We start from the raw sequence: 24,194 nt of genomic DNA on the forward strand, positions 1-24,194 counted from the left end.
ATTTATACCAAAAGCTGTTCACCGTAATCCCTGTACAATAAAATATATCTCATGAAAATCGGTGATTTTGCGAAAAATTCGAGGATCGCTTGACATGGCCTTACTCCTTTATAATCATTCTTTTTTGCAAATTTGTTTTACGGATTTCTTAGGTATGTCATTATATCACTAAAATTTCAAATGCATAACGAATACTTTTTTACGATCCAATACGTTTTATTAACCCCTGTATAGGGTCGTAAAGAAAGGGTCCAGAGAACAATCATCCGACCTTCAATGGTTAGAAAAATAATGAAAACATCGCAATGCCAAGTCCAAGTAGTGCATAAAATTAGCTTTACGTTATGCACAGTTGTATACGATTTGAGTATACAAGGTATGAGTAGTCTCGGAACGAGCACAATCGATAAAATAGACTTTGTATTAGAATCAAACAATTGATAAAAGTGACTCAACGTGATAAGGTCCAACTTAAGAATAGGAAACATTTTCACGGGAAAGATCTATTGCACCCAAACAGATGTGTATAAAGCTGGTGGATTGTCAAATGCCATGCAAGGTGTAATTTGCTAGTGTTTAGGTTCGCATTCCGCTAGATGTGGATATGCTACTTGTGTAGGTGGAGCATCATGCCTGTGCCGCATTTAGGTTATTCAGCTCGGCTGTTTATTGGTCACTTACACACAGTCTGCAAAATATTGGTTGCTGAAAGAGAGAATTAGCTGTGTTTGACTTTGTTTCCATTATAGAGGTGATAGGCTATGCCGAAACTCAGCTGGACAAGTACAGCAATAAGTTTCTCGGTGGCCGCATAGTTATCGAACTGATTTCGGCATACAACAATGCTTGTGAGAATGTGAGGATGCGACACGAAATGCGTGAAAGTAATGCACAATGAGTTCTAATGGTATGCGTTATGTGTATGATAGCGAGTTAGCAAGCAATCACTAAAGCATCTAGATGTTACAGAAACGACCCCCCGGCAGAACTCACCTAGACCTTCGGATTTTGTAGTCGCCAGTCACGTTTCCCTGTCTCACACTCACACCACGAACTTGACTTCTTCGGTGGGAACTAGAATGGGGCTCGTCTCCGCTGTAGCTAGAACTAGACGAACTCCTGCTAGAACTACGAAGGTAGCCCTCTTCGTAACGCTTTTCCAGGGTGCTGCTTCTCGATCCGGAACTTTGTCGAGAGACAAGCGACGACTGCGAACTGTTCGTTTCCCCTTTCCGACCTTTGCTTCGATCGTCCGGTGTTCGGGAGCGTTTTTCCGGAGTTAACGATCGTTGCTTTTTCAAGTTTCGCATACTTCCGTAGTCATCGTTGTCGTACAAACGCTCCGGGGTTAGCGAACGCTGCGGTTTTAGGGCACTATGCGTTGTTAAAGTGTTGCCCGATCCGGTCATTCCAAACAGGGACCTGCCCTTCATTTGGTTGATGTAGGAAGTGGATGATTTGTAGCTCAGTGCCAAGGAAGAGGATTGATCTTCACTTACATCCTCTTCGTCATCTTCGACGCCATCGTTAGAGTAGTCTATAACAAAAACCAAATCAGCAGGCAACACTTGATTGGATGGTTCCGTTTTTAACTTACCTGATCTGGCACCACTATCACAGGAATTGAGTCGCGTGTTGCCAACCGAATCCGAACGGAAGCCATACGAGGGCAGCCCGATGGTGGAGTTGGATTTGGTGGAAAACTGGGAGCGCCGGGATCGATTGCCAATGGCAGCCGCCGCCGCTGCCGTGTTGGAAGACATCAACTGCGAATCGAGGGATTTGTTTTTGTCGCCGAACCGCTTCAGTGACTCGTAACCGGAACTGGTAACACTGCTGCCGGGGATTGTTTTCGGGAAAATAGGAGAGTTGTCCTTCGATGGCTGTGTATTTAGGGGCTTTTCCTTTTTGGTGAGATAGTTGGGTGAGTTTCCTGTCAACGTGGAAAAGGTTGGGGACTTGTTTCGTCGTAGGAACGGTTGATCCGTCGTTTTTGGCATGGGAGCCACCAGGGATGATTCGAAATCGAAGCTTTTCGAAAACGTATCCGAGTAGGATTGTTTCGGTTTGTGCTGCTGAGTGGAAACTCCGGGAGTGGTGTAGCGCCGATTGTCGTACTCGAAGCTACGCGAGAAGACCATCCCCTTAGGATTTCGATTCTCATTATCTGCGACCGAGAGGAAGATGTGAGTGCCGGGTTTAATTTCCCCGAGACGAGTTTTGTATTTTGAATCTTGAAAGGCCGGCGGGGGTGATAAAATTGGCGTAACCGGAGGTGGCGAATTGTCTGCTAGATTTCGTTTGATTGGGAGACAGGCAGGACGACCGCTACCCGATAACTGTGGATCTATTTTCAGGATTGTCACATTGTCCTGCCGCTGTATCTTTTGGATTTGATGCTTACGTGCTTCATTTCGATTAATTAGATCCTCCAGTTTATTTCCCCGACCATAGCGAGATTCATCGTATTCGATGTACTTTCGGGAAACCTTCTGCCCCACCAGTTCCGGCTGGTAGGACCTGGCTCGCATACTTCGCTCCGATGGATACATCGGTGGCTGACTGACCTGCACCCAGCCGGATTTGTTAAGGAAAATCTCATTCTTTTTCAAATTTTCACCGAACAAATAGGTCGGCTTATCATTCGAGTTTCGGTAGTGCATCTCTCTTGTCTGCTCCTCGTGGTCCTGGCAAGCGTTTGGTTCGTTGTTAGCGTTGTCCTTCCTTGTCAATATCGGTGATTTAACACAGCTCCCGGCTGTGTCGTTACCATCCGTGGCCGTCAGGAAACTATTGTCAGATGAGGTCGGATCCTGTTTCACGGGAATTTCCGGCAGCGGAAAGTCGACAATATCGCATTCATCGTTGGTGATTAAATTAATCTCATTATTGCTATTCGCGGTATCGTCATTACTGCTCGGAGGGTAGGCACTTTTCACTGGCTCATGCAGCAGTGACTCCTGTAGGGGGGATTTGAGCTGCTTAGCGAGAATCTGCCCGTCGTTCGCCGGCTGTGACTGAAGATTGCCTGAACGCGACGGTGATGTGCTTGCCGTTGGGGAGCTTTTCTCTGCTGATCTACAAAGAGGATGAGAGAAAAACAGGAAAACGGTAAACAAAAATAATGATTAACGGGCGGTTGTTTATATCGTTTATATTTTGTTGGAGTATATTTTTAGATGTACGAAATATGGCGAAGCGCTAATCGGATTTCGAAATGGAGTTTTGCTTGTTTATAGTTTTCATAACAGGATAGATTATTGTTGAATAATAAAATGACTTTCGAATATTGAACGAGCTAAGGTTATGTTTCGCATTAAGAAATGAATTCATAATCAGATTTTATATGGGAAGTTCAAGGAAGAAAACATTAACAAATTGAAACTGTCTCGGCCATGGCGGCGGATGTAGTTTGCCACATGGCCACCTGAATTTTAAGGTAGGGAAGGTTGGAAAAGCAATTTCCTCCATCAGTCTGATTGGTTGATGCTGTGCAGCTTGATAAGCTTATCCCATTTTCTATTCACACTATAAGTTTTGCCTGGCAATCTGGCCGACAGATTCAGTGTACCGCATGCATGAATATGAGCCAAATCTTTCCAGGTTCTGCAATCACGTAGAGTGCGGTCTACTTCCCTTTCATTGTTGGACACAGTCTAAACCCCCGATGGGAATATTTCACCCTCACAGAGTCAGTGTCGATTGGCTTGTGCATAATACTTTGGGATTGTCATACGGCATATTGGAATGAATGGAAGCGGATGAGTTTTTGGCAAAATGAGCCAAATCAATTTGTTGATTATATGCAAATAATAAGTGGAATAAATATAATTTGAATTTATAGCTTGGGTGACATATTGGTTTGTAAGCCTGAATGATTCGATAAAGTCTCAAATCGGTGATGCATTATGGGTACACTGGGTTACGTAACCCTTAGAAGCCCACTCTAAATAGTGAAACAGTCGAAAACCGACAATCAAAAATTGACAATCGACAGGCGACAAGTGACAATCGACAATCGACAATCGACAAGCGACAAGCGACAATCGAAAATCGAAAATCGAAAATCAAAAATCGATAATCGACAATCAACAATCGACAATCGATAATCGGCAATCGACAATCGAAAATCAACAATCAACAAGCGACAATCAACAGGCGACAAGCGACAAGCGACAATCGAAAATCGAAAATCGAAAATCGAAAATCGAAAATCGAAAATCGAAAATCGAAAATCGAAAATCGAAAATCGAAAATCGAAAATCGAAAATCGAAAATCGAAAATCGAAAATCGAAAATCGAAAATCGAAAATCGAAAATCGAAAATCGAAAATCGAAAAACGAAAAAACGAAAAAACGAAAAAACGAAAAAACGAAAAAACGAAAAAACGAAAAAACGAAAAAACGAAAAAACGAAAAAACGAAAAAACGAAAAAACGAAAAAACGAAAAAACGAAAAAACGAAAAAACGAAAAAACGAAAAAACGAAAAAACGAAAAAACGAAAAAACGAAAAAACGAAAAAATGAAAAAATGAAAAAACGAAAAAACGAAAAAACGAAAAAACGAAAAAACGAAAAAACGAAAAAACGAAAAAACGAAAAAACGAAAAAACGAAAAAACGAAAAAACGAAAAAACGAAAAAACGAAAAAACGAAGAAACGAAAAAACGAAAAAACGAAAAAACGAAAAAACGAAAAAACGAAAAAACGAAAAAAACGAAAAAAACGAAGAAACGAAAAAACGAAAAAACGAAAAAACGAAAAAACGAAAAAACGAAAAAACGAAAAAACGAAAAAACGAAAAAACGAAAAAACGAAAAAACGAAAAAACGAAAAAACGAAAAAACGAAAAAACGAAAAAACGAAAAAACGAAAAAACGAAAAAACGAAAAAACGAAAAAACGAAAAAACAAAAAAACGAAAAAACGAAAAAACGAAAAAACGAAAAAACGAAAAAACGAAAAAACGAAAAAACGAAAAAACGAAAAAACGAAAAAACGAAAAAACGAAAAAACGAAAAAACGAAAAAACGAAAAAACGAAAAAACGAAAAAACGAAAAAACGAAGAAACGAAAATCGAAAATCGTTAGAATTATTGAAAATATTTACACTTATGGATGTTTTCAGAATTCAAAAATAGAAAAACTCGAAATTTGAAGAGTTTATAAATGCGAAAATTCGAATTTGGAAATATGAGAAAATTTAAAAATGTGAAGAATCTAATATTCGAAATTCAATAAACAAATATTCAAGATCCGAGAAATTGATATTAAACGTTCGAAATTTGGGTGGCTCTAAAATTCCAAAATGGATTAGAAAATTCCGAAATTCAAAAATTTATGGATCCAAGAATGCTAGAATTTGAACAATAAAAATTGAAATCTCGAGGATCTGAAAATTCGAGGGTTCGGAAGTAACTGAATTCAAAAATCAAATTTGTGTATTTTAGTATCTAAAATACTAAAATTTGAGGATACTAAAGTAGAAAAATCCGACCATTCAAAATTGGAAAAGACAAAAGTTCGATAATTCGAAAAGTAGAATTTCCAATTTCCATTTTCCAATTTCCAATTTCCAATTTCCAATTTCCAATTTCCAATTTTCAATTTCCAATTTCCAATTTCCAATCTCCAATTTCCAATTTCCAATCTCCAATTTCCAATTTCCAATTTCCAATTTCCAATTTCCAATTTCCAATTCCAATTCCAATTTCCAATTTCCAATTTCCAATTCCAATTTCCAATTCCAATTTCCAATTTCCAATTTCCAATTTCCAATTTCCAATTTCCAATTTCCAATTTCCAATTTCCAATTTCCAATTTCCAATTTCCAATTCCAATTTCCAATTTCCAATTTCCAATTTCCAATTTCCAATTCCAATTCCAATTTCCAATTTCCAATTTCCAATTTCCAATTTCCAATTTCCAATTTCCAATTTCCAATATCCAATATCCAATTTCCAATTTCCAATTTCCAATTTCCAATTTCCAATTCCAATTTCCAATTTCCAATTTCCAATCTCCAATTTCCAATCTCCAATTCCAATTTCCATTTCCAATTCCAATTTCCAATTCCAATTCCAATTTCCAATTCCAATTCCAATTTCCAATTTCCAATTTCCAATTTCCAATTTCCAATTTCCAATTCCATTTCCAATTTCCAATTTCCAATTTCCAATTCCAATTCCAATTCCAATTCCAATTCCAATTCCAATTTCCAATTTCCAATTTCCAATTTCCAATTCCCAATTCCAATTTCCAATTTCCAATTTCCAATTCCAATTTCCAATTCCAATTTCCAATTTCCAATTTCCAATTTCCAATTTCCAATTTCCAATTTCCAATTCCAATTTCCAATTTCCAATTTCCAATTCCAATTTCCAATTTCCAATTTCCAATTTCCAATTCCAATTTCCAATTTCCAATTTCCAATTTCCAATTTCCAATTCCAATTTCCAATTCCAATTTCCAATTTCCAATTTCCAATTTCCAATTTCCAATTTCCAATTTCCAATTTCCAATTTCCAATTTCCAATTTCCAATTTCCAATTTCCAATTCCAATTTCCAATTCCAATTCCAATTTCCAATTTCCAATTTCCAATTTCCAATTTCCAATTTCCAATTCCAATTTCCAATTCCAATTTCCAATACCAATTTCCAATTTCCAATTCCAATTTCCAATTTCCAATTTCCAATTTCCAATTTCCAATTTCCAATTTCCAATTTCCAATTTCCAATTTCCAATTTCCAATTTCCAATTTCCAATTTCCAATTCCAATTTCCAATTTCCAATTTCCAATTTCCAATCTCCAATTTCCATTTCCAATTTCCAATTTCCAATTTCCAATTCCAATTTCCAATTTCCAATTTCCAATTTCCAATTTCCAATTCCAATTTCCAATTTCCAATTTCCAATTTCCAATTTCCAATTTCCAATTTCCAATTTCCAATTTCCAATTTCCAATTTCCAATTTCCAATTTCCAATTTCCAATTTCCAATTTCCAATTTCCAATTTCCAATTTCCAATTTCCAATTTCCAATTTCCAATTTCCAATTTCCAATTTCCAATTTCCAATTTCCAATTTCCAATTTCCAATTTCCAATTTCCAATTTCCAATTTCCAATTTCCAATTTCCAATTTCCAATTTCCAATTTCCAATTTCCAATTTCCAATTTCCAATTTCCAATTTCCAATTTCCAATTTCCAATTTCCAATTTCCAATTTCCAATTTCCAATTTCCAATTTCCAATTTCCAATTTCCAATTTCCAATTTCCAATTTCCAATTTCCAATTTCCAATTTCCAATTTCCAATTTCCAATTTCCAATTTCCAATTTCCAATTTCCAATTTCCAATTTCCAATTTCCAATTTCCAATTTCCAATTTCCAATTTCCAATTTCCAATTTCCAATTTCCAATTTCCAATTTCCAATTTCCAATTTCCAATTTCCAATTTCCAATTTCCAATTTCCAATTTCCAATTTCCAATTTCCAATTTCCAATTTCCAATTTCCAATTTCCAATTTCCAATTTCCAATTTCCAATTTCCAATTTCCAATTTCCAATTTCCAATTTCCAATTTCCAATTTCCAATTTCCAATTTCCAATTTCCAATTTCCAATATCCAATTTCCAATTTCCAATTTCCAATTTCCAATTTCCAATTTCCAATTTCCAATTTCCAATTTCCAATTTCCAATTTCCAATCTCCAATTTCCAATCTCCAATTTCCATTTCCAATTTCCAATTTCCAATTTCCAATTTCCAATTTCCAATTTCCAATTTCCAATTTCCAATTTCCAATTTCCAATTTCCAATTTCCAATTTCCAATTTCCAATTTCCAATTTCCAATTTCCAATTTCCAATTTCCAATTTCCAATTTCCAATTTCCAATTTCCAATTTCCAATTTCCAATTTCCAATTTCCAATTTCCAATTTCCAATTTCCAATTTCCAATTTCCAATTTCCAATTTCCAATTTCCAATTTCCAATTTCCAATTTCCAATTTCCAATTTCCAATTTCCAATTTCCAATTTCCAATTTCCAATTTCCAATTTCCAATTTCCAATTTCCAATTTCCAATTTCCAATTTCCAATTTCCAATTTCCAATTTCCAATTTCCAATTTCCAATTTCCAATTTCCAATTTCCAATTTCCAATTTCCAATTTCCAATTTCCAATTTCCAATTTCCAATTTCCAATTTCCAATTTCCAATTTCCAATTTCCAATTTCCAATTTCCAATTTCCAATTTCCAATTTCCAATTTCCAATTTCCAATTTCCAATTTCCAATTTCCAATTTCCAATTTCCAATTTCCAATTTCCAATTTCCAATTTCCAATTTCCAATTTCCAATTTCCAATTTCCAATTTCCAATTTCCAATTTCCAATTTCCAATTTCCGATTTCCAATTTTCAATTTTTGATTCCAAGTTTAAAATTTCAAATTTCAAATTGACTATTAGCAGTTCAACGTATCAACAAATTAGAAAATTAAGTATCAAATAAGCAAATAAGAAATTTAGAAAATCAGCTTTTCAACAATTCTCGCTTGTTTTGTAAACGATCAATAAGCATGCTATCAAATTTCTTTTTGAGAGAAAATTCCGGACAAACTGTAACTCGCCAAGAGTGGACGTTGGCATTTTATAAAAGAGAAAAGTTTTCTCTTTCATTTACTGCTGTCACTAATAATCGGCGATTGATTTTTTTTCCATACGTTTATTTGACACGGCATTTGCAAAAGCTTTTTACGCCAGTTTCTTTTTTTACATAGCACGTTACAAAAATCCTTAAGACTAATTTTAACTATACTAGTAATGTGTGTAAAACTAACACTGAAATCACTTTATTGTTTGCTTTTTTCCTTACATTGTTGTATTTCATAATGATCTAGTATTTTCGGGTGTATTTATTTACTTTTTTTCTGTTGTTGTCTAAATTTAAAAACTTCTAGGACACTTTAATTGGTGAATGATTAGCCTTGGATGAGAGTATGAGGAGATGAATTTAATTAAATTTTGACAGACGCTGTTTTTAGAAAATGATAGATAAATTCCATGTATAGAGGATTGCGATACGCCAGGATATCTCTAACAGGAACATGGATTGGTCTTCCTCGGACTTGTAAAGAATCTACTAATTGTGATCTGGCTTCACGATATTCAGTGCAGGACCAAACAACATGCTCAATGTCATGGTAACCCTCTCCACAAGCACAATGATTACCCTCAGCGAGCCCAATACGACGGAGATGCGCATCTAAAGTATAATGATTGGACATGAGCCTAGACATCACACGTATGAAGTCCCGACTTACATCCAATCCTTTGAACCATACCTTCGTTGATACTTTAGGAATAATTGAGTGTAGCCATCGTCCCATATCCCCATTGTCCCAAGATGTTTGCCAACTAGCAAGTGTCCTCTGTCGAGAAGCGCTATAAAATTCATTGTAAGCGATGGGTTTTTCATATATTTCACCATCTAGTACACCAATCTTGGCTAAATTATCAGCTTTCTCACTGCCCCGCAATAGAGCAATGGGCGGGGAGCCACACTAGGGTAAATTTATAACATTTTCTTGTCAGGTTACTCAGAGATTCTCGTATCTTCCCCAAAAAGAATGGATCGTGATTATCAATCCTCTTTGAGCGTAGAGCTGCAATTGTGCTGAGACTATCAGTGAGGATAAAGTAATGGTTCGGGGGTAAAGTATTAATTATTTGCAAACTACAGTGAACTGCTGCTAGTTCCGCTATATAAACAGAGGCGGGTTCTGCAAGTTTGATAGAAATTGAAAAATTATTGTTGAAAATACCGAAACCAGTGGCCTCACTGATTCGTGACCCATCAGTGTAAAACATTTTAAGGCAGTCTATGTGTTGATATTTACTTGTGAATATTTTAGGGATCTCCCGCGAGCGTAGATGATCCGGAATTCCACGAATCTCTGCTTGCATGGACGTGTCGAAGAATAAAGTGGATTCAGGAGTATCTAGTATATTGACGTATGTGGGAACATACCTAGCAGGCGTTATTTCTTGTGACATGTGATTGAAATACACTGTCATGAATCTGGTTTGGGGTTGAAGCTCGACAAGTCTTTCAAAATTTTCAATTACCATTGGGTTCATAACCTCTCATCGAATAAGTAAACGAGAGAAGAAATCCCAGAATCGGTCTTTTAAAGGAAGAACTCCCGCTAGTACTTCAAGATTCATCGTATGGGTCGACTGCATGCAACCTAAGGCGATTCGTAAACAACGATTTCGGCGATTGATGGTTTGGCCAGAATTTCCTCTCAGAGTGAGTTTTGACAGTATGCTTATTGGCCCTTTTCAAAAAACAAGCGTGAATTCAGCAATTCTGTAAAACAGTGATCGTGTGTAGAATTCAATTAAAATCATCCTTTTCATTCAACAGCAACAACACTACCACATCACACTACCAACTCATGGAGACGCATTGTATTCTACAATGTTTGCCCTGGATTGATGATACACTCGTATTGAATCAAACTAGGAACAGAATTGAGTCGTCTCTTGCATAATAAACATTCGACAACATGATCCCAGCAGCTGCAGCACAACTTCAATAAATTGCAATCTCAACTTTTATATCTCTCTATTGAATGGTGGCACTCGTCAGTAGTGACAGTTTGGGAATTCCTCTGCCCGTGTCCCAGCCCCGGCCTCCTCCCGCAATTCCTGCCTGATTTGGCTTAACAGCCATTTTGCTGCCAATGCAGTCAGTGTGAGGGGAAAAACGTTGTACATACTGTTACTACTATATCAGTGCTTTCCCACCTCTCCCAGTCCCCTGGAGGTCGCTTACAACTTTTGACGTTATCGCTTTATCGCCCTGGATTCCCCTGGTGCCTTTGTTCATCGTTGCGTTCTAGGGCGGGATAAAACGGGAAAAACTTTTTCTCTCGAGAATGAACAGAAATCAGCATAATTTGTTGGTCGGTTGAGGGAGATGAGGGAAAAAAATCTCGATTGAGGACAGCAGCAATCCATTGTACATACAAGGCGGCAGATGTTTTTTTCGATGTCCGACAAGTGGCATTCTTCAGATATGGGATATCGCTACATAATACATCTATACTAAAGCTATGGAGGCATGTAGCTGTTGGATTGTGGAATTTTGCTCTTCGTTAGAATATTCATGTCGATGGCGAGTACAATAAAAGGGGCCTTGTCACCGCATCCCTTCGGGGGGTTGACCTTCTTTTTCGGCAGATTTTGCTGCAGTTTTTTTTGCGTGTAGCAAAAAAAATTAACTGGCAACAGGCCTACGGTTCTACAATGCTACGAAAATTCCGCGTCGGTTGGCACTGAAGTACATATGACAGCTGGCTTGTGGGCTTTGCCATCAAATGTGTTTTTACTGTTTTCAAATCGTTGCGCGGATCTTCTATGTACATATTCGAAAGAGGCTGAAGCTTTTCAAAGTAGTTAATATTTGCTTTTATTTTTTTGTCCCCATTCAAAGATTTGCATTGCATGCAAAATTTTGCTTCCCTATGGTTAACTGCCTTTCAACTGCGTCCCGCTTGTATCCAATAGCGAATGGGATGTCGTGGACGGCGACATCGGGATCCATCCCTTTCATCGTTATATGTATGTGGTAGTTTATCATCGGTTGCGAACGGGAACAGTAAGGACAGAAGTTTTTTGTTCACTTGTCATATTTGTTTCATGTCTTAATAGTTGCTTCCAGACAGGGACAGATAACGGGAAAAGTTCATGATAGTCTGCTGTTTTTTACTAGTGGGAAACAGGGATTCGAGACGAGATGTCAAAAAACATATCTTTGTTGAATTGGTGTTGGCAAAAGACATTGTGTCCGTTGGCGCAAGTCAGCATTTTCAAGTTGTATATGAAATAGTGACAAGATGAGTACAAAAGCACAAAAGTTGAGATGAAATTCCTGCGTAAACTATAGCCTTCCTATGTTCTTATCCAATTTTGTAATATAATTAGTATTATTCTATTAACTAGAAGCTGATAATTCCTTACCATTATTTGGCCGAAGCTGTATGCAAGCAAGTCAGGTGCGTGCAACCGGCAAAATGCAGGGTTTCGAATGGAAACAATGTGTCGATTCAAAATAATAAAATAATATATGCTGATGGTATGCAGTGACGGTGCGTGTAATTTGTGGCGCACAACTGAATACAATAGTTGCGTTTTTTCGAAACATTGTTGTTATCTTTCATATTTCGATTATGATTGAATGTAACTACTGTTTGATATACGTTTTTTTTTGTCTTTCTCAATAGAAAGGTATTGCAATTACTCTGAAAACCGACTTGTTAACGGAGGCCCGGAGGGCCGAGTGACATATACCATTCGATTCAGCTCGTCGAGTTCGGCAAATGTCTGTGTGTGTATGTATGTGCGTCTGTGTGTGTATGTGACCAAAAATGGCATTCATTTTTCTCAGAGATGGCTGAATCGATTTTGACAAACTTAGTCTCAAATGAAAAATACAACGTTCCCATAGGCTGAATTTCTAATGGATCCGACTTCCGGTTCCGGAATTACAGGGTGATGAGTACGATCACGCAGAAAATGCCGATTTTAATAAATTCTGCAATGAATGTATAAAGGTAAAATTTTTTCCAAAATGTAACCACAACTACTTCGATTTGTAGTATTAGGTCACTAACAGCCATTCAAAGTCTCTTTGGCCACATTGGCCACCATCATCGGTTCCGGAAGCCGCGGCGGAAGTATCTAAATTCAGAATAACAATCACATAGGTTTCTCGGAGATGGCTAAACCGATTCAACTAAACTTAGTCTCAAATGGCAGGTATTGCACCCCCGTAAATGGCTATTAAATTTCATCCCTATTCGACTTCCGGTTCCGGAGTTACGGGTTATGGTGTGCGATCACATAGTAAATTGCGCTTCAAACCGATACACCGTTGAAAGCAAAAAAGGTAAAAATTTCGCTAAAATGTCTCTCAAATAACTTAAATTTGCAGTTCTAGGTCACCGACGGCCAACCAAACTTTCGTTGACTACATTGATCACCATAGACGGTTCCGGAAGTGCCAGGGAAAAGCGGCCATCTTTCAAAACTAGCAAACTCATATCAGTTTCTAGGAAATGGTTGGGCCGATTTTCAAAACTTAGTCCCAAATGATAGCTATATTATCCCTACAGATGTCTATATATCGCACGGATCGCTTATATGGTTCCGGAAATATAGACTGAACCGTCCGGTCACATATGAATTTCCCATATAAGCCAAAACTCAAAATTGTTTTCAAAGAGGGGACCCCATGAAATTTTAGAAATAGAAATGCATGAAACGTCGAGATTTTATGTTATCACGAATTTTTTTTTTTTTTTTGGAAATCGACTTTTTGGGACTTTGCCGATTTTGCACCTTTTTGCCTTTCTCAATAGAAAGGTATTGCAATTGCTCTGAAAACCGACTTTTTAACGGAGGCCCGGAGGGCCGAGTGACATATACCATTCGATTCAGTTCGTCGAGTTCGGCAAATGTCTGTGTGTGTGTATGTATGTGTGTGTGTATGTATGTGTGTGTATGTGCGTCTGTGTGTGTGTACGCGAACACAATCTCACTCACTTTTCTCAGAGATGGATGAACCGATTTTTACAAACTTAGTCCCAAATGAAAGGTGCAACGTTCCCATAGGCTGCTATTGAATTTCTAATGGATCCGACTTCCGGTTCCGGAATTACAGGGTGATGAGTACGATCACGCATAAAACGTCGATTTTAAGAAATTCTGCAATGAATGTATAATGGTGAAAATTTTTCCAAAATGTGACCACAACTGCTTCGATTTGTAGTACTAGGTCATTAACAGCCATTCAAAGTCTCTTTGGTCACATTGGCCACCATCATCGGTTCCGGAAGCCCCGGCGGAAGTATCCAAATTCAGAGTAACAGTCACATTGGTTTCTCGGAGATGGCTAGACCGAATCAACCAAACTTAGTCTCAAATGAAAGATGTTGCGTCCCCGTAAATGGCTATTAAATTTTATCCCCAACCGACTTCCGGTTCCGGAGTTACGGGTTGTGGCGTGCGATCACATAGCAAATTGTGATTCAAACCGATACCCCGATGGAAGCAAAAAAGGTAAAAATTTCGCTAAAATGTCTCTCAAATAACTTAACTTTGCAGTTCTAGGTCACCGACGGCCAAACAAACTTTCGTTGACTACATTGACCACCATAGACGGTTCCGGAAGTGCCCGGGAAAAGCGGCCATCTTTCATAACTAGCAAACTCATATCAGTTTCTCGGAAATGGTTGGGCCGATTTTCACAAACTTAGTCCCAAATGATAGCTATATTATCCCCACAGATGTCTGTAACATTTCGCACGGATCGCTTGTATGGTTCCGGAAATATAGACTGAACGGTCCGGTCACACATGAAATTCCCATATAAGCCGGAACTCAAAAATTTTTTTCAAAGGGGGGACCCCATGAAATTTCAGAAATTGAATTCGTATTTTTGATGCCAAACATCTTTAAAATGCATGAAACGTCGAGATTTTATGTTATAACGAAAAAATTTTTCTTTATATGAATCGACTTTTGGGAGTTTGCCGATTTCACACCTTTTTTCAGTTCAATATAACCGTTTTTTCTTTGGCAAAATTTTAGAACTCGAATAATCTTTTCTTGTATATTCGTCATGTCATGTATATTAATAAAGTGTAATATATGCATTTTTAAGTTTTTAATGAATATAAACAACGCAAACATTCTCGTGTTCATGATTGAGAAAGGCACAATTGCACCGCTAGGTGGATTAAACCAGGTTTTTAATTAAAAGTTCCCAACTTGAATTTTTGACGGTAGGTAGGGAACATAAATACTTATCTTGCAACGAAATTTCATCCAAATCAAAAATGTCTTTTTTTTGTAAATCGACTTTAAATTTTTAAAATCGATTTTTTCAGTGTAGTAGTCAATGAAGAATTTTTCAATATTTTTATTCGAAAATTTGGGTAATTTTGTGAAAACCACTCCTACAACATTTTTTTGTAGGATTAGTCATATTTATACTATAGCCATTTAAAAAAAATGGTAAAAGAAGTTTGGCCCTTTTCAAAAGACAGTCTAGATCATTTTTTGGAAAAACAAAGTATGCAAAGTGGCTTTTTGTGACAAAGCTCACATGTACAGAAAGTTTCATTAAAATCTGAGAGGGTGCTGCCAACATTTGTTCGAGTTGGCGCGAAATTCGTCAGCCACGGTGCAAGTACGTGGTATCAGATCTTGTAGAAGAACATTGATTTTCTCCATTTTCGCCTTCAGCAAATGTTTCACATCACGAATACCTTATGTGTCTTCTACAGAAAGGCCGGAAGTCAATAGCCTTTGTATTTGGTTGGACCAATTAAATACCTTTTCTTCCTTGAGCTAGATATCATTTAAAGGACCAACGTCAAACCTATCTTCAACACACGAATCGAAATTCGACGATAACACCGCCAATCTCAACATCACGCGATGGAATGTAAACATGGCACTTACAAGTGTAGAGCACGGCTTGTCAAATATGAAGCTTATATCTATCGATTTTTTCAATCTCTTTTACTGCAGAGAATCGTGATGTCAAATCCCTTGAAATTTGTATTACATTTAGTGGTTTTATTTTTTTTAGGATAAAATTTCATTCTCGAGATATTTGAGAGATTGATGGAATTTTGCAAGGCAAAAATTAGTCATCAATGTATGGTTTAAGCGAATTGAACGTGATGGGCCAATAGAAGAAATATTTACATTCAACTGCGGGATGGAGTAATTCTTCTCTTCCTACTCCATCTCGACTAGCATGCACAACAAATCAGCATGCTAATACCATAACAATTTTAGCAATCTTCCTGTTGTGATGAAGTTTCCCTGAAGTGAGCCGTCGCCGTCTTTTTCTGTCGTACACGCTGTCGCACAGTGGGACGAGCCCGGACTTAAGTCTAAATATGAATTTTATGCGATATTCTCGCTAGTATTTTTCGCCTATCAGCTGAGCCATCAGTGATATTTTTGCGAGATTTTAAGTGATTTGAACGTAAAATGAATTTTTGGCAGCGTTTTTAAGGGCATCAAGTGTTTTTTGCATAATTTGACCATAGGAACTACATCCGGTTATTTTCGTTTTTCAAAGAAATGGCATTACTTCACCAAAATTATCCGTGTGATAAAATTACATCGTAAAATCGCCAAAAATAAATCACTAGTTGGTTTAGTTAGTGTTTAGATAACTGTTTATCATGAATTTTTATTGAATTCGAACTTCTAATGCGATAACAACAACGACGCCCGTGAATGCCCGCGAACTCATACTCTATACTCATTCGAAAGCGTTTAATTTCCTCTTTATAATGAGTGTATGCTAGTTTTGCGAAAACTTGCGATAAGCAGTCAAAGTTTAAAAAACTGTGAATGGAGACGCATGGTTATTATTGATATTGAATTTGAATAACCGTTTTATAGTTAGAATAATGACACGAATACATGCGTAACTTTCAAATAGCATTGAGTTTTATAAGTGATCAAGAGTAAGGAGCCGAGTAGGAAGTATGTTTTTTTTGGATGGTAGAGGTATTAAGAATGATTGAAAATCAGTAAATATTTTCAACCATCTGAAATAGGTTATAAAATGTTACTGGAAGTATTTCTTGCTTACTTTCGCAATAACTGTCAAATAAAGTGAACACAGTTGAGTTCTAGTCATTTGGTGAGACTATTTTGATCCGAATTTGCATAGCATTGATATAGCTTAAGGGTATGCGATATTATCCAAATATAATAAGACCATTTTTAAATGAACCATATACACGAAAAAAGGGTTTTGGATTTATTTTCATTTAATATATGAAATAAGCAATCTAAGTAACTTAAAACACACCTTTGGAAAAAAAAATCGTTAACCATCTTGTTGATTAGTGAATGTAATTAAACATTCCACTAAGATTCTCAAAATGTTTGTTTTGAAAATGATAGAAATTGTAGCTTTCATATCAAGTAACCCACTAATGAATTAAATGTTCCAAAATTAGCGGAACACATCTTATTTGATCCGTAAAACAAAATAGTCCTTTCAGAAGCCCATAATAAGATGTCAATTAATTCGTTTCAATATGAAAAATAAATTCCAAAATTACTATTGAAAAAAATCTTTATAAAACACAAAATACTTTTGAGCTACTCTAATAAGTAGTACTAGTAAATTTTTACTATTTTTACTATTAAAATAGAAATTCAGTGCACAAAAACTTCTTTAAAAAAATTTTTGAACCTTCACAACAAAATAATTTTTTTGAGCCACCCTAACGTATAATGAAATTTTTTTTACATGTGGTAATATCAAAAACGATATAGCACACGAAACATTAATATACACAACTTTCAAGAACGATTTCGGAAAAAATATATTTTTGAGACACCCTAATGAATAGTAAACACTTATTTTTGAACTGTTTTAATATCAAAAACGAATTCAGCGTACAAAAATTACATAAAATCGTCGTGTGTCGTTATCAGCGTCAGTGACGCTACGTTGGATTTTTTTTTACCATTTGGTATACGTAAGCTAAGGGATCATCCATAAATGACGTAGTATTATATGGGGGAGGGAGGAGTTTTGCATTTTATGATGATGTGTGACGACGGGGGGTACGGGGTCACGTCAGGCTACGTAGCTTTTTTAAAGGGGATAACTAACATCGTTTCTTATTTAAAAAAAAAATACGGTGACAGGGGGGAGTTACCGTCTAGCTACGTAATTACCAGAGGGTATTTAGAGGTTTGTGACGAAATGCTACGATGGTGGAGGGGGGTGTTAAAAATTACTCAAAAATGCTAACCAACTCTGACGAAAAAAATCCATACACCATTCTGCAACGAAGCGTAATTGTTCACCTTAAGCTTAACTTAAGCTGACCAACCATACGGAATTTGAAAGGAAAGTACGGATTTTTGGTCGTGTGTCCGGAAAAAATACTTATACGGATTTGTTCGAAATTTGTACAAAATTTTCAACCTCAGTGGAAGTGAAAGTACTCCCGGGGCAACAAAAAGTCTTCCATAAATGAAGACAGACCAAATAACGTTGCAAACTAGTTCCCTAGGTTCCAAAAATGCAATTTTGTTAGCAAAAGGAAACCAGTCAATAAGAGTACTAAAAATCGATTTTTGTAAATTTTCTTATGAGCTAAGCTGGGACTAAGTAAACTTAACGATTTTTTCTTATATAAATAAAAATGTACTTTCATGTGTCTCGACAAGTTATTTAAATCGTTCTCCCAAGTTGGGTCGCATTTTTTTTAATTTAGTGTCTACCAGCCAAGTCGTTCTATCTAAACCGAAACACAATTAACCCAATTAATATCCGTTATGAAAAATGTAGAGCTCAATGCAAATATTTGGTTCAACTCAATTCGCCTGCTATGAAAATAGATACCATGATCCAGATTATACATTTTCTTTTTTAATCTTTTTAGCGCTTTACTGCTGCAGTTAGGCTGTATTTTGTAGTTCATAAGACATAATACAATTAAAATCTGCAGTGGAATCTTTCAAATTTTCCATTCACACAGATTATTAGGTTTTTCCTTTAATTTCATTTGAAAAGTTGAACCGAAAATCTCATCGTACTCGAAGAACATTAGATACAGAAAAGAGGTTGTTAAGTACAATATGGTATGTAATTTTACGTTAGATTTTCAACCTCGACAGATCACCACAGCAAGAATGAAAGTAACAGATTCTTTTGTTCTTCAGACGAGTCACACAATATGAGAGGAACCGTTTCTTGTTACATTCAGCATACGCATTACGGGGTTTGCTATAGGCGATTGTAAGCCAACGTCTTTGGAATTTTCTAGTTGCTGTACAATAAGTGCTGATGATGAAATGTGTAGTGCTGTAATCGAGTATGGTTAGAGGAGCATAAATCAATCTTCAGCATAAACGTACAGCAACGCCTTGTGCAGGATAAAAGGCTTCCATAGCTTTGTTTCAAGAACCGTGAAGGAAACATCTATGTTGGGGAACTTTTTAACCCCGTCTTCGTAGCTTTTATTAAGAACGGCATGATAAATCCACGTGAAATGCCTCGTGCATGTATATTTGCGAATATTGATATTGACGCATGTCTTGTATCCGATCTTACAACTTGCGATATTTGTGTTGTCACGGTACATATGACTGTTGAAAACATAAACATCTATTGTTTGGCATAGTTGCCGTATAATGAACCATCACCCTCTGATGATTTCAAAAGGGTATCATCATCATGTGGCAGAAACGGGTTTCCCTTCATAATCGACAGTGATGCAAATGCCCACCACATAATTTGGGGCAGCTCAAATATCAATTTGAGAGGCATCGAATTAATGGAATACTTAAGTAGTACAAATCTGCACATTCTTAACGCAAAAAGCCGCCCAACATTTGCACGAGCTGGCAGAGAAGAGGTGTTAGATGCAACTCTCTGCTCTGACGGTATTACGCATGAGTTAACAAACTGGCTCGTACCAAACGAGCTCGAACCGTCGCTATCTGATCCTAAGTACATCGTCTTTGATCATTTAAACGTCTCGCTAGATATCGTCACACAACGTGATCCAAAATCTACAAACTGTGACCTACGAAGAGGGTTTAGCTCATTCATAGTAGCAGCATACCAAGAAGCTTGTTCGCTTCGAGTTTTGCGTGCTTCTAGAGGAACACCGGACTAGTTCGACTCGAAAAGTTATGTAGAAAAGCTTTTTTTGCCATAAAAAATGGGGTGCCGACAACCGATTTTAGTAACCTTTTTGAAAACTGAACAAAAATAATAATTGTGGCGAACTTTTCGGTACCATTCAATGTTGAATCTCAAAATAGAATAAATTTACAACGTAAATATTCAATTCGCATACTTTTTCGATCGATTAACTTCTTTCTATAACACTAAGCAAGTCATAATAAAAAAACTTTTAAGTAGAGTTTCGCTTGTTCAAAAAATATATTCGAGACTGTTTGCTTCAGCAATCGCCACAAGAAGATCGTGCTAATATTACACATAAATGGTATTTATCAGAATGTCCATGACTACTTTCTGTCAAAAGTTACGTTGGGGTGCCGACAACCGACCAGTGCCGGCAACCGATCACTTTCTTGTACTAATTGACAAACACAACTGAAATTGTATTATAGAGAATGGAAAAACGTCATTTTCAATCAAAAGGCGTTTAACAAAAATCTCCCGAAATGTTTATATGTTTATAGTTGACGAGAATATTGCTCCAATGAAAACAATTACTTCATGAAATGATACCTTTTTTGAAAGTTATTCGCGTTTCTCCATCATACTCTATCCACATTCAAATGTGTATCATTTGAAAGACTAAAAAAAAATTACATTTGGAGAAGCTTTTAATAAAAAAGGTTTTCCTTACAACAACTTTTAACATATTTTATAATTCATACTATTTGCAGTCAAAAATACAATTTTGGCGTAAGACTACGTCTTTGTTTTAGATATAGGGGTGCTCGTTGCAAATTCTACAAAAATGGTATGTAACGAAAAGTGGTCCAATTTTAAACGCATATAATTCAGCCATCTCACGATAAATTTTCTAATTTTTTGTGCATGTCGCCCCGAAATACTTCTCAGAATAGATTCCAATAGATAAATCCAAAGATTTTAGATATCATGGCTTTAAAAATTTAAATAATGAGCAACCTAGTCAAAATATCGCGCATTTATACACAGAAGATAGCGCTTCCCTAGTCCAGCACGACAGATTTGTGTACCTAGCGCGCTACGCTTCTATGAATGACGTCGTCATCGACTATTTAAACGGACGGATTTCGGCGAACACGCTCAGTTACCTGTTGAGCGGCAGGCGAAGCAGATCACTGCGCTGTGTGCTTTTACAGCCAGTCTAGCTGAGTTAGAAGTCCGTTACACTGTCTGTGGAAGTACGCTACCCAGTGAATGCGAATGAGCTTGTCCGTTCAAACACTATGCTATCTTTTGTGTTGTGCTCGTTTCCAGCACACTGTTATGTATAATTATTCGTACACAAAATAGTTTGTACATGCGAGCTCCATTTGCAAACACGGTTAACATAGTGTCGTGGTATTGGTTGTCTCTTTTGCTCTACTCATCATCATCAGCGTTTATTCATTTTTTTTTTTGTTTGAGGGGAATGTGTAGGTAGGTAGATCTAATTTGTTACTAAATTGCAAAACGAAACTTACGTTCGATCCATTCATTGATTCATTTCCCCATCACGTGATTCATTTCCACTCAGCCTATAGTATTTTGATTCTACTAATAGGTACATACTACAAAGCCTGTTTATGAATGAATACACTGCTACTTGAAAAACCGTTGCAAAAACGCATCTTGTCCATATATAAAATTGTTTTCGATTCTTATATATTTATAGTTTCGATATATGATTAAGACCACTGCATTCGCTATATTTGTATGCGTACTTTAGGAAAGTTACAATAATAGCAAAATATAACTAGAATGCTTGATCTATACATGAAATGTGATTATATTGTCTTAAATTTGATTTTTCTTCTTTCACACAATCGAAAAGTTTTTAAAAGCTAATCTTCTGCTATAAAGATTTAGTTCCAGATATTAGTTCGGTCACAGTTTTCTGTCTTGTTTCTTCAGATCTTCTTAAATAAGTTTAATCGGATTCGATCACCTACTACAAAAGAAATGACCTGATAACCAAGAAGGTTTGGTTCAATATGTAATATTCGATGTTGATTAGTTGTGATTAAACCATACGTAAGAAATCTATTTGATTTATTATTACTATAAATGTACTAAGAAAATAAATATTTTACATTAAGTATAGTCCTACGTCTATAGCTCGTGCAACTCCACAGGGCTGCCCATTGTAGTTTTTTATTGAATGTGGTTCCTAATAAAATTATTCGAAAATGTAGTAGTTTTCGAGATATTAAAAAATAGTTATTACGCGATTTAAATTTGCAACAATTTTTTTTTGGTTTTGTCAAAAATGACACAACATTTTCTCGGTGTATATTTCTTTATACTGAAGTATTTATTCCCTGTAACTCGTTCTTAGATAGATTTGCTGTATAAAATACGGTAGTCGAATTAATTTTTTTAAAGCATTGCACGCTAAAACGTCTACAGCCTTTTGAAAAATTGCTCTTGTATCGTAATGTTGTAATTGCCTCAGAAAATCATGGAGACTCATAATCCAAACACAACTGCAAAGCTCTGTTCGAATCGGCAGTGGCAGATCCAGGGAGAAGGTCTTGGAAAATTTCAAGTTACTTTCAATGTTATATTAGTTTCAAACTCAAAATAATTTCAAACCAAATTTGTCTAACAAAACTGATATTCATTAAAAAAGTTTATTACGTTTTACGAATTGTACAATATTCATTTTAAAATCAAAGTTTAAAACCCCTCCCGAATTTTTTTTCTGGATCCGCCCCTGCGAATCGGCGATGGTTCTATGGTATGGTCTGCCGGTTTCTCGTGGAATCCCTTATATATGTTTCAGACCAATAATCTGTAAATTTTTTAAACATAGAAATCTGAAATTCGTGCACGGTGTTCGCTAGACATGCCGCATTTGCAATGTAGCAGTAGTGGCGTTTTGTACACAACTTTTTAATGTTTTTCGTTCATCCATTTCAATTATGCAACTCTTGCTATCCACTTGATTTATCTGTATTATAGTACCCATTTTATTCATTCTAAGAATTTTATTGATTTTGATTACGTTTGGTAATAATGTTATTTTTCCATTTTATTCATTTTATGCACTTTATTTATTTGCTTTGATTTGTTTTATTTTTTTAAATAATTTTTTCATTTAACTTATTCTGTATTATTTTTCATTATTTTCATCAATTCATTGCTTACATTAATCAATTTTATTTTCATGTTGTTTATTAAAATAATATAATTCATTCAGTTCATTTGATACTTTTCATTTATTTTGCTAATATTATTTATTTTATTGATTTTATTCGTTTAATTTTCTTTAGTAGTTTTATTTATTTTATTAAGTTTACTAGTTTAGTAGTTTTTAATCAAAATCCTTTTTACAAGCTAACGTTTACAGTAAGAAAGAATTGGTTAATTGGTCTTGAAGGAATCGTTCTCACCGCGGTGTTTCGGGATTCCGTCCATTTTCCAAACTTGTGTAAATATTCTGTATTTTTTTGCTGTAGATCAAGCTACGGCCATTTTCTATACACTGATAGAATATATTCGTAAATCGCTATGCATTAGTTTCGTACAGATAATTTTCATAAAATGTACGAATTTTTCGTGAATCGTTCGTAGTTCTTTTTTTCGTGAATCGTTCGTAGTTCTATTGAAACACATTTATTTTTTGTTACGAGTTTTTCGTGAAAACCACGAAACGACTTTCGTTGGCTTATTACGAAACAGCTTCGTTTGGCAAACGAATTGTTCGCTGCTATATACGAATATCTTTATAATATTTACGAGCACCATTCGTCGAACCGTCGACGTCAACAGAGCTTCAATATGGAGTCATTGTTGCTATATGTCATATAATTGTTGATGATCACGACGGTCTCGGTCTGACTATTTAGTAGCCGTATCCGTGTCCGCTGGTTTCAGGAAGATTTTCTAAACCTCTTCCGCTTCTAGTTTATCCAGCATCTGGAACAGTACGGATTCAGTTGAGCCATCGCAAACTCGATGCTTTGTATGAATAATTTTGAGTTTTTCTCTGCCGGAGCAATATCAAAAGAATATGCTATTAAATACGAAAACTTCTCTTAGATTAACGAAATGAATTCGTGCGACCAACGAGATTGTTCGTAAAATACATAGACGTTTATTAAAATAAACAAAACATTTCGTTTCATTCACGAAAATTAATGTTGTTTTCAACGACAACATTTGTGCATTGTACATTAAATAAGTAAAATTCACGAAAACTTTCGTTCATCAGGCGACCATTTCTTGATATCACAATAAACTCGATTTTGCCAGATCTGTTTTTTTAACTAAAAAAATCGGTGTTGCCAAACATCGATCCCAAAAGATCGAATGAAAAAATAAGAAGACAATAAATACGAAAACTTTTCTAAGATGAACGAAATGAATTCGTGCAACCAACGAAGTCGTTCGTAATATACACAAACATTTATTGAAATAAACGAAT

The 24,194-nt window shown here is 36.0% G+C and overlaps 1 protein-coding gene across 3 annotated transcripts in view; it reads right to left on the reverse strand.

The window, feature by feature from the left end:
* The window catches only part of LOC131693311 (uncharacterized), a 903,090-nt gene that overhangs the window by 264,073 nt on the left and 614,823 nt on the right, over window positions 1-24,194 (reverse strand). For 2 of the 3 annotated variants that reach the window (XM_058981027.1, XM_058981026.1), the window contains exons 5-7: window positions 1,598-3,078; window positions 994-1,537; window positions 682-705 (exon numbers count right to left, since the gene is read on the reverse strand). In XM_058981027.1, the coding sequence (XP_058837010.1) occupies window positions 682-705; window positions 994-1,537; window positions 1,598-3,078 (2,049 nt within the window). The remainder of the gene's footprint in view (window positions 1-681; window positions 706-993; window positions 1,538-1,597; window positions 3,079-24,194) is intronic. The other variant, XM_058981028.1, reaches the window with a different exon arrangement.

Source organism: Topomyia yanbarensis, chromosome 3 (genome assembly GCF_030247195.1).
Source record: "Topomyia yanbarensis strain Yona2022 chromosome 3, ASM3024719v1, whole genome shotgun sequence".
NCBI classification, from domain to species: domain Eukaryota; kingdom Metazoa; phylum Arthropoda; class Insecta; order Diptera; family Culicidae; genus Topomyia; species Topomyia yanbarensis.